Below are 11047 nucleotides of genomic sequence, written 5' to 3'. Positions count from 1 at the left end.
TTTGCTGCTTGTTTTCTGTTGTTTCCTCTTCCTGCCTTTAGTTTACTTTTGTCAGTTTTGTGATTTTTTCCCCCCCTAATGGATTTAAATACCTGTGTATCTGATATGACACACAGAAGATATTACATTGTTTATATGTTGCCTGTTAAAACTGGAGGTTTGTTATTGGCACGCTTGAACTTCAGCCTTCTGGGCCCTCAATAAGAAATAAGAAAATTCCTGCAGCTTAACAAAGAGCTGCCTCAGCTGAATCTTCAGGAAGGATTTGAGAGTAAGATGTGAATCAGATGCGAACTTGTCAAAGCTCCAAGTTCTTTCAAAAGTATTTTCCTGCCTGGGAAGTCATCCACCCTAAAATGATTACATGTGTGATTGCACAAAGCTATGGCAAGGTGTAGGCGGAAAAACAGCGATCAGGCAAACAATAAATATTGTCAAAGGTTATTTTTTAATGTGTCATACAGCTCAGCAAAAATATTCCTAATGTCAAACAAGTCATTGGTCCTTTTGTCAGTGCTTCACTTCTTGCCCTTCTTGTCGTGGTGCAGAGCGTAATGCTTTTCACAGGCGATTGTCAGTCCAGCGACGAAGGGAACAAATTCTTCAAAGTCCAGCTCGTCGTCCTTGTTCTGGTCCAAATCCTTGATGATGAGCTCCACGGTGTCAGGATTTTTCTGGGTCTGAAACAGTCAAACAGGCAAGAAGTTACATGCAGCCACTGATTCATCGGGACGACAGAGATCAGCAGTGATGGGAGACAAAAGAGCCTTACTTTCAGGAAGTTGGGCAACTCGGTCTCGATGAGTTTTTTCAGCTCCTTCTTGCTCAGGGTGGTTTTACTCCCACCTTCCTTGGCGTAACGGTGGAACACCGTGATGAGGGACTCCATAGATTTCTCCAACTCAGTCATGGCTGCAGCACAGAGAGCTAGAAGGAGGAGAAAAGAGGGGGGCTGGAGTCAAATTTCAGTTTTCTTATCTGACTCTAGTTCTCCAACAAATAGTACATTTTTGGCTTTAAAGAAAATGAATCAAACCCATTCTGGTAACATAACTGTATTCAACATGTCTTCTATGTTCAATGTGTCTAAAAAAGGGAGATTGCAATCACACGGTAGGTTCCAGTACTTTCTCTTAAACCAACACATGCTGCAGTGAGGATGTGGGTGTTGGTTTTACTGGCCCTCAGAGCAAATTCTTTTGCGCCAACATCATTTCTGGCAACTCAAGTTAAACTTTCACTCATTCTGTCCTCTTTTCTCCTTCTCTCACTCTTTAGGATTATTTAAAATAAAACATTACAGGTAAAAAAAAAGGTGTTAACAACAGACGAAGGATTAGAAACTCAAAAACTTTGCTACTTTGAGAAGAAATGCTCCACCCTCCCTACATGATGTACCTAATAGTCTCAAACCATTGGGAAAAAAAGCACCGAAACAATTTTTATGCTTAAATAATCATTAAAGCCTTACCAGATCAGGATGGAGCAGAAACGTTGCAGTGCACAGCGCTTGAGGTTACTGAGGGATTTTCAGTCATCCAGGAAACGCCCAACACAATGAGGGAGAGGGAGGGGATACCGGAGTGAAAGAGTGGAAAATTGTAGGAAGCACCATCCCTGTTCGTGTTTTTCCACCCAAATGTAGCAGCAGGGAATGAAGTCTTTAAAGCTAGGCCTGAAGGGAAACAACTTTTACAAAAAAAATATTGATGCCTGCAGAACTTTTTTAAGGCATATGAGGTGAGCCCTTAATCGTCTGTGTGTTACGTTGGGGTTTTATGGGTTAGATCAACACACAACTGAATATTTGAAAGAAAAGGCCTGTTTTTCTACATTTTTTAAACAAAAAATTTAAATTAGAGAAGTGTGGCATGTAATTGAATCCCCCCCCTCTTTGTTTTGATCCTCTTAAATTCAATAAAATCCCCTCAAATTAAAATCTTGGTTCTTATTTGTGACAACAAATGCAACTAATTATCTTAACTAATTTTTAAGAGTCATCATTTAAAGTTGTAGTTGGGTTACAAGTTATTCAAATTTTTACTCACTGATTTTTGTGTGAATATTTGCAAAATGGGCTCCAAAATAATGGCCTTTACGCCACTTCTTCTGTCTTTCCGCTTATTCGGGGTCGGGTCGCGGGGGTAGCAGCTTCAGTAGGGAGGCCCAGACGTCCCTCTCCCCGGCCACTTGGGCCAGCTCCTCAGGAGGAATCCCAAGGCGTTCCCAGGCCAGCCGGGAGACATAGTCCCTCCAGCGTGTCCTGGGTCTTCCCCTGGGCCTCCTCCCGGTGGGACGTGCCCGGAACACCTCACCAGGGAGGCGTCCAGGAGGCATCCTGACCAGATGCCCAAGCCACCTCAACTGGCTCCTCTCGACGTGGAGAAGCAGAGGCTCTACTCTGAGTCCCCTCCAGATGACCAAGCTTATCTCTAAGGGGGAGCCCAGACACGCTCCGGAGAAAACTAATTTTGGCCGTTTGTATCCACAATCTCCTTCTTTCGGTCACAACCCAAAACTTATGACAATAGATGGACCGGTAAATCGAGAGCGTCGCCGTTTGACTCAGCTCTCTCTTCACCACAACAGACCAGTACAGCGCCCGCTTCACAGCAGATGCAGCATCAATCCGCCTGTCGATCTCCCGCTCCATCTTTCCTTCATTCGTGAACAAGATCCCAAGATAATTAAACTCGTCCACTTGGGGCAGGACATCCTCCCCAACCCGGAGAAGGCACTCTACCCTTTTTTATCTTAAGACCATGGTCTTGGATTGGAGGCCCTGATCCTCATCCTGGCCACTTCACCCTTGGCTGCAAACCACTCCAACGAGAGCTGTACTTCACAGTCTGATGAACCCAACAGGACCACTTCATCTGCAAAAAGCAGAGGCACAATCCTAAGGTCACCAAAATGGATCCTCTCAACACCTTGGCTGCACCTAGAAATGCTGTCCAGAAATGTTAGGGACAGAATCAGTGACATAGGGCAACCTTGTTGTGCCACTTTAAGTGATAAAAAAGTAATCATTGGAAGAAAGTCGGTAAAAGTCCTGATAGCCACAAAAGATGGATGGAGCTAAATGTAGGACAACCCTGGAAGACAGCCTGAGGCTACAAAAGGCACAAGACACAAGTGGAGGTTCCCATCCCAGTTGGACAATGACCATCAACAAACAGAACTATAAATAAATGAATAAATTGCATTTAATCTCATAAATAAATGAAATGTAGAAAACAGCAGTCATGTCTTAAAATAGTATGGTCAATGTTAAGCCCAAAAGCTGTTTTCTAAGACAAATTGGGCTGTTTCCATTTGTAAATGCAGAAAAGAAAATCCACCAGGCGATTTGCAGCTGTGATAGTAGTGAAAGGTGATTCTACAAAGTATTCACTCAGAAAAGTAAATAAATAAATCCAAAACCAGATTTTTAGTTACAAAAAATTATTTCTACACCATAAGAGATTCTTTTTATTTTTAAAGTTAACATACAATTCTTCCAAATGTGATAGAATCCGGTAAACATTTTGGATATCTTTCCACAGGCTTCTCCCAATAGTTTGTTGGAAATCTGGTCCTCCACTTAATCTTCAATTTACAGCAATTTGCGAGGAGCCAGCTTATTGAGGACTGACTTTTTGTGGCCAACATACCATTTCTGCATTATAAATCCTTTTTTTTTTTTTTTTAATCCTCGTTAACATTTTAGTTTGCTGTAAAACCAAATTTTGGGTTTACATTAGTTGTAATCTGAAAACCTAACAGAAATAAACACTTGGAGCTAGATCACTGTAACCAATGAATCATTCACTGAATATGCATTATCGCCCTTGTTTAAGTCCCTAAAAAAAAAAAAAAGGTCTCAACTCATGTAAGATTTTAAGAGCTAAAGCGACGTTTTAAGCAATTTCTAGCCTAATAACGGTAATAAACGAGAGTAAAGCTGGTCTTTTTCATGTGGTTCTGAAGACACACGACATTCCTGCCTCCACCCTGCTGGCGAGACTAACACATTCCAAGCTGAATACTTTCTGTTCAAGTGTTTTCTTTTTTTTTTTAAGGCAGACGACCTTTATCCGACAGAGGGAGAGGCAGAGAGGGGTCTGGCAGGCAGTAAAGTCTGCAGGTTAAGACCTGACTCCAGCTGCACCTCCATCTGTACATCCCACCCCAGCTTGACACACATACAACACATATTCTGACAGAAGAACAACACTTTTGCTCGTTTTTCCACAATTTTTAATTACAAAACGTGAGAATAAAAAACAACCAGCAGCTAAAGGTGCTGATAAATGAACAGAAAATGTGACAGGTTGCACGAATCTCTTTGCAGCCGCCAGTGCCTGGAAAATCGGGATGAATGGAATGTGGAGAGCTGTTTTAAGAGTTATTATAAAAGGCCTTTTAATTTGACCCGGGGGAACTTTCAATTTCATAATCACTGTAAAAAAAGAAAAAAAAGAAGAAAAGAAAAAAGTGGGGAAGTCGAAGACTTTCAGAAAAAAAAATATCTTGAAAAATATGCCTGATTTATGTAGCTGTGACAAAAATTCGCATTTTAAATCGGCCAACTGGAAACTTTCTTCAGATTCATTAGTTCACTTCCTTTTGCCTTTGCTGGCAGCCTTGGCCGGTGTTACGACAGGAACCGCCGCTTGATAGAGGGCGGCGGAGATCTTGTTCATGTAGTACAAGGCAAACAGGGAGAATATCAGGCTGAGTGGAGAAAAAAAGGCAGAATATTAGGAGGGGAACTGCTATAAATGTGATATGAAGAAGGAATACTGTGGTGGAGAAGAACCACTTACCAGGTGGTGACACAGACACGATGCACTAGACCGGAGGCAAACAGTGAGAGAAACAGGCACAGCAGGACTGCAAGCACAAGCAAAGAGGAGTGCGTTCTTATGGATTTACCAGATAAGAAACCTTCTGTTGTACACTATTATGCATACAGAGATCATTAACTAAAACTTTGCACGAGGAAATTAGTTATTATTCAAATAACAGCAAAAATATATCCTATTAGGAAGGAAAAAAAACGTGACACACTGAGGCCTGATTACGAGCCTGATTTTGTTTGTGCCATTACTTACTCTCTGGGAAAATCTTGGCTTGGAATCCCTTCCCAAACATCAGGTTTTCTAGATTGTTGAATGCCTGGAACTGAAGTTAAGACGCAACACTGCACTGAATGTTTGCCTTCATACGCTCCAACCATACATGGAAAACAAAAAAATTCTGCAAAAAAACTAAGCTGAAGGATAAAAGTAAAAATCAGAGGCTCACAAAAAGATGTACATTTCATTCACGCTACAGCGACACCGTTAAACGGTCGCTTTCATCCAAAGGATACGGTGAGGGAGCAGATGAAGAGGACAGAGCCCAGGAACCCTCCCAGGATGGTGAGCCACTCTGTGGAACCCAGCTGTTTACTGAACATCTGCATCCCAGCAAAAACCAGCACTGACAGCAGACTGGAGAGCACCAGAGAAGTGCTTGTGTTCACCGCTATAAAAACGGAAAAAAAAAACACAACAGATTTGGACTCACACTAAAACCTAGAGTAAAAATGTGTTAGGAACTGGAGATGAGGCCACAGGTGGGCCGTGGCCTTAATTAAATAGATATTGAGCTCTTTGACTGAAGACGAAGAGCAGCTGCAGCACCTTTAGCTGCACAGAGTCCTAATTTAATTTCTCTGTGATCTTTTGTAGACGCTACAGAAAAGCGTCCGGTTCAGTGTCCAGCCAATGGCCCGTGTTCAAGGCTATTTTATTTAACTTAAATGCCCACTCCCTGACACCCTCGCTCAATTTGTTGACCTGGAATTAAAACGTTGATTGTTTGCAGAGTTTGCCACCAACCCAGCAGCATCCACAGACTAGCTGATCTTAGTCTAAGGGCAATGTGGAGTTAAAACTTCACCCCGATACTATGTGGTAGTAAATTATTGATAATCATTATAGACGGTACAGAAAGTACTTAAAAAAAAAAATCATAATTCTTTTGACGATAAGACATACATTCAGTCAGAGTCCCTTAAAAACAATTACTGTTCTAAAAATAAAACGTACCCATTATCATACAGGCTACCTCTGGACACCAGTTTCATTAAGAAGTGCTAAAGTAAATTGATTGAATCTTAATGTCAAATATATTGATATTAATGGGTGCTCTGATATAAAAATAGCTCAAACAGAAAATAACAATCCCAACCAGACTGCGAGTTTTTGAGTTAGTCCTCCCCATAAATCACAATACTTTTAATCTATTTATTTATTACCGTTTAATGTCATACAGTACTAATGTGACCTGCCAACCCACCTGCTGTGGTGTTAAATTTACCGTCAACACAGCCACAGTAAAACTGTGCTGCTCACAAACTTATAAAACGTCTAGAATCACAATTATCAACACTCTTATTTATTTCCCATCCTTGTTCAGCCCTGGGGGGGGGGGAAGGAGATCCACATGAAATCTGGGGATGATTTCTCCAGACTGTGCAGGGAACTATGAGCATAATATGAAAAACCAAATCTAGACCAAAGCTGCTAATAAGATCCTTACAATCAACATCGGTCTACTTTGATCGCTGACACCAAATTACATTTTAAATATGGTTTCAGTACATCGTCCGAAGTTTAACCCTAATGATTTTAAGTTGCCAGGTCGTCCTCCTTTACGCCACGTCAGTGTTCGCACGTAAACGTCTCCGACGTAGCGGCAGCTAGCTTCAATCTTCAGCGAACATTGGCAGCAAACTGCTTCCTTTTGCGCAACTCTGGTTTACACACAGCGACGCGCACTTTTTGCCCTTCTTTGTGGATTTTAATTCATTAAATTAAGCACTGCCGGGGGCTCTATGAGGCATTTGAGTTAGCATAAAACATTAGCATTAGCTAGCTTGGCAGTGGGAATACATAATCTTGTGAAGCTAAGAAGCAATGCACATCTGCGAAACTGCTTGGCAGATCAAACGTAACTCGACATACATACATACCCATGACTTGAAGTTAATTATAAAAGCTTGAGATGAGTAGTAGGATGTACCCTTGTAGAGCCAGATAACTTAACCGGTGCTAGGAACCAAAGTCGCCCGGAACAAAAAACAGGAGGGACCGGTGTTGTGGGCGGAGTAATTAAAGTGGGATTTTTTTTTTATGGAACATGTCAACGATTTTAAATTGCTTACACTTACAAAAATATCTGCTAGTTTAGCCTAATTTATACAAGAGGCAATTCAAAGTTGTATGAAATAAAAACGAAGGTCCACGAGTAAAATAAATCACCCATGCGTTTTAGGCACTGAAAAAAAAAACAAAAAAAAAAACATCAAATTATCCACAGTTACTTATTGATTATTTTAAAACACTGTAGAAATTGGATGTTATTTTATTACATATTCCCTGCAAGACAACATTTCAACACATCAGACCAAAAGCCTAACTTTTGGTCTTTGGCCAATCTGCCCAATTAAAACACTGCAGTGTTCTTAAAAAATAACAGTACACACAAAGTAGTTGTTTCTGATTTTATTCCAAATATGTTTTTTTTTTTTTTTTTAAAGTACAAAAACAGCTCCTGTAATCCACTAAAGCTTGTTTAAAGTAGTGATTTGTAACTTGTATGTCTAAATCAGTTTTCTCAGACCATTATCCTTTACATCAGTTCCACATCGCCGGCTGCACTTGTTCTTATACGGACACTTGTCCGTGTTCGCACTAATTTCAGCTTTTTGATGTCCACACTTGTTTTTATAAGGGTTTTTTCTTCAGTCCAAACACTGCTATAAACAGAAGAACCTCCACGAAGGCTGGTAGGATGCTGCAAACAAAACAGAGACAAAAAAAAAAAAAGTGAGGCAAAACCACAGCAGAACCGTGGTGCTGCTTAGATGCATTCCAACTTACACTCAAACCTGAACAATTAGTTTGCAACAACAACTCAGAGGCGCACCAACCTGCAGCAGGCAAAGATCACCCAATAAGTCCAGCATTCCCACTTCTCAAACACAAAGAAGGACAAGGACACAGATGCACTGCAGTGGGCAGCCAGTGCTAGGGGGAAGCATCTGTCAGGGAAAAACTCTTGGGCGAACATAGATGTGGCACACTAACCTGCAAATGGCAAGGATCCACCAGTAGATGTCACACTCCCACTGCTCAAACAGAAAGAAAAGCAAAGCCACTGAGGCACTGGCATGGACTCCTGTTGCTATTGTAGACGAAACGGCAAATATAAGCAAGACGATAGTCATGGATCTTAAGTGATTTTATTGTGTCTTGTTTCTAAGACATTCTACTTTATTTTAGCTCTATGGTTTGATTGGCATAGAGCCCGTGGGTTTATTTAAAAAGGCCTTTGCAAGCAAAAAATAAATAAAACTAAATGTCATTTGCTGCAGCAGGTTGAGTCTTTGTTGAGAAAATAGAGAAACTGGCTGAAGACACTCCTATCCGAAAATATATTTACTGATGATAATATAGTTTACGGCTAATAATGAAGACAAAGCCAAGTAGTCAGAATAAAGGATACAAAGAAGACTTTGGCAGGAGTTAAACATGGACACTCCTGAAAAGAAACCGGCGAGCTCTATTGCAAACAGACCAAAAGTGACTCCTAGTGCCACCACCAACCTGAAAAAAAAAACAACAAAAAAAACAAGAGGAACATATTAAAGGGTGTTTACCTAACTTTGGTGAATGCGTTTGTTTAACTTACTTTTTGTCCTCAGTGTCATACTGTTCCTGGGTAAACTCCAAAGGTAAACAGGCCTTCACATTATTTTCCTGCAAGGGAAACATAAAAACCCAAATGACAGGTTCTCAACTGCAGTTAATACGATTGGGGGACGATAATTAATGTCTTTTATTTTTAACATTCCTGTCCCTCCTTGGTTTTGGATCCCAAAAAGATGAATATATATTTTTATTCTTTTCCTTATAGCTTTGTATTAGAGCTGCATTTTTGTTTTGTACCGTTTTATTCTGTTACTAACTTTACTTAATTTAAATACTTTTTGTGTTTTTTATTGGATACATTTCTACTTTAATGTAATGTTTCTTATAGTTTAAAACATTTTATTAAACCAATTATTTTACCCCTTAATGAGGATTGCCGGTCAGTGTCTATTGTTTCTCATGTGCTAAAGACAAATAAAATATGATTTGATTTGGTTTATTCAGCTGGTTATTTTTTACTTACTTAATGTGGCACCTGTTAGTGGTGGGGATATATTAGGCAACAAGTGAACCTTTTATACTCAGTGCTGATTAGAAGCTGGAAAGATGGGCAAGTGTGAAGATAAGTCAGTAAGTTAGACATTGAAAAATGATGATGCTAGATAACTGGGCCAGTGCATCTGTCCTTGAATGTTCCCAGTCTGCAGTGGTCAGTATCTATCAGAAGTGGTTCCTGGAAGAAACGCTGGTGAACCAGCTGCAGGGTCATGGGCTCACTGATTCATGCGTGGAGGAAAAGGTGGCCTGTGTGACCCACCAGACCTGCTGCTGTGTCCTGGATTGCTGAAGAAGTTTATCTGGGTTTTGTTAGAAAATTGTCATGATACACAACACAGTTTGATTCATATGGCGCAGCACGGCCGCTGAGCAGTTAGGCTGCAGCCTCTCCTAGCAGGAGAATTTTGCTCAGCCACAAAGCAAGAATTTGTCCAGGAATGGTTTAAAAAGCTCAACAACATGTTTGAGCTGCTGACTTGGACTCTGGGTTCCCAAAATCTCCATTGGACCACACATCAGAGGGAAGCGACGGATAAATAAATCCAATTCACGGAGACATCAGCTCACAAACCACAGAATGGCAACTGGGACTGTGCCTCGATCAGGTCAGGACCATTTTGGCAGCCAAAGAACTACTAGGAAGTAGGGCATAAAGTTATGGCTGCACATTTTTTAAGGTGTGGAAAACACTCTTCCCATTTTGATGTACATTTTCAAACTCAATTTGTAAAATGAATCCAAGATAATCCCACCAGGGATATTTTGCCCGCTTAATTAAAGTTTTGCAACAATTATGTGGATTTTAGAAGTTGAACAATAATATAATCAGATCCAACATAGTGTAAATAACAGATCAGTAAATGTGTGGTTTTACTTTCAATTTATAAAAAATAAAATAATCCCAAATACATATCACATATATAACACTTTGCATTAAAAATATATTGATGTATATTTACGTCATTCATAACACATCGTAATAAACATTAAGTCAGAGAAAGGTTCTCCTTCGTACGTACCCTTGACCAAAAGACAGTGATAACGATGACAAGGTGAGCCATGATGGTGAGAAACCGAGCAGGGACAAGACTGCTCACAGCCGACATGTTTGTTTCACAGTGGACCAAGTGTAGCTGAACAACGAAGCAATAAGCAGTGACTAGCGCCCGAAAGCCAAAGCTACTAGTTATCAACCACCGCGCAACGTCACTAAGCTACATTAGCACATAGCTAAAATTATTAAAAGGGGCGAATTTAGCACGGAGCTAACATCTCATAAATAAGCAAACTGATGGTTAAACCTTTTGTGGCTCCGCACATTTTTTAGCGATATTAGGTTTCCATCTCGAAAACATGAAGTTCTGATTACCATACCCTTCGTTCACAAAACAAATCAACTTATTTGTTCGCGTGTTTGCTACGGTAACGCTACTAACCGTTGCCACAACAACCACTCTACGTGTACGGTCGATATTACTGACCGGGTTCGCCACAAACTTTTAAACGTTCCGGGACAAGTTTTTTTCCGGGCCAAGTGTAAGACTGTTATGATTAAACCTTCAAGTGTCTGTTTTATAAATGAAGCAACAATTTATTGTTCCACTCTGTCCTCCTCCAATAACAAAAAAGCTATTAAAACCTTATCTTTATGCTCTAAATTCCAAATATTTATGTAATCTCCATGTATGCTGTCATGTGTAGCTTTACTTTATGTTTTATTTTATTTTATTGTACAAACCCCTGGTGATTGTTCATTGTACTTAGGTAAAAAAAAAAAAAAACATTGAAACTTTTCGGCTGTCACA

At 40.3% G+C, this 11047-nt stretch overlaps 2 protein-coding genes across 5 annotated transcripts; both read right to left on the bottom strand.

The window, feature by feature from the left end:
* Positions 1-4383: 4383 nt before the first annotated feature.
* krtcap2 (keratinocyte associated protein 2) lies at positions 4384-7143 on the bottom strand. The gene is made up of 5 exons (XM_021318156.2): positions 7004-7143; positions 5357-5511; positions 5097-5160; positions 4809-4875; positions 4384-4716 (listed from the first exon to the last, which is right to left on the bottom strand). Exons 1-5 carry the CDS (start codon positions 7005-7007, stop codon positions 4599-4601), a joined length of 408 nt encoding a protein of 135 aa, XP_021173831.2. The 5' UTR covers positions 7008-7143; the 3' UTR covers positions 4384-4598.
* Positions 7144-7519: 376 nt separating this feature from the next.
* On the bottom strand, positions 7520-10696 carry LOC105928424 (transmembrane protein 107). 4 transcript variants are annotated; one of them, XM_021318157.2, is made up of 6 exons: positions 10262-10696; positions 8725-8792; positions 8539-8639; positions 8121-8217; positions 7914-7963; positions 7520-7827 (listed from the first exon to the last, which is right to left on the bottom strand). In XM_021318157.2, the coding sequence occupies exons 1-5, from the start codon at positions 10346-10348 to the stop codon at positions 7948-7950; spliced, it is 369 nt and encodes a 122-aa protein (XP_021173832.1). In that variant the 5' UTR covers positions 10349-10696; the 3' UTR covers positions 7520-7827; positions 7914-7947. The 4 variants fall into 4 exon arrangements, with proteins under 4 accessions (XP_021173832.1, XP_012721128.1, XP_035990104.1 ...); XM_012865674.3 differs by lacking the exon at positions 7914-7963; XM_036134211.1 differs by lacking the exon at positions 8121-8217 and having other exon boundaries at positions 7914-8060.
* Between the last annotated feature and the right edge of the window lie 351 nt (positions 10697-11047).

The sequence above is a fragment of the Fundulus heteroclitus genome, chromosome 3 (genome assembly GCF_011125445.2).
Source record: "Fundulus heteroclitus isolate FHET01 chromosome 3, MU-UCD_Fhet_4.1, whole genome shotgun sequence".
Lineage (NCBI taxonomy): Eukaryota > Metazoa > Chordata > Actinopteri > Cyprinodontiformes > Fundulidae > Fundulus > Fundulus heteroclitus.
Note: the sequence above shows the minus strand (reverse complement) of the source record. Positions and strands in the feature narration are given on the sequence as shown.

Bases quoted from the DNA above. Each gene is read 5' to 3' on its own strand.
- krtcap2 (XM_021318156.2), bottom strand. The intron at 5,161-5,356 runs GTATCCTTTGGA...CTTCAGTTCCAG, and splicing joins TCTTCATCTGCTCCCTCACC to GCATTCAACAATCTAGAAAA. The intron at 4,876-5,096 runs GTAAGTAATGGC...TTGTGCTTGCAG, and splicing joins AGCCAAGATTTTCCCAGAGA to TCCTGCTGTGCCTGTTTCTC.
- LOC105928424 (XM_012865674.3), bottom strand. From the start codon at position 10,348: ATGTCGGCTGTGAGCAGTCTTGTCCCTGCTCGGTTTCTCACCATCATG. The intron at 8,793-10,261 runs GTACGTACGAAG...TTTCCCTTGCAG, and splicing joins TCACTGTCTTTTGGTCAAGG to GAAAATAATGTGAAGGCCTG. The intron at 8,218-8,538 runs GTATCCTTTATT...CGTCTACAATAG, and splicing joins CTCCTGCCAAAGTCTTCTTT to CAACAGGAGTCCATGCCAGT.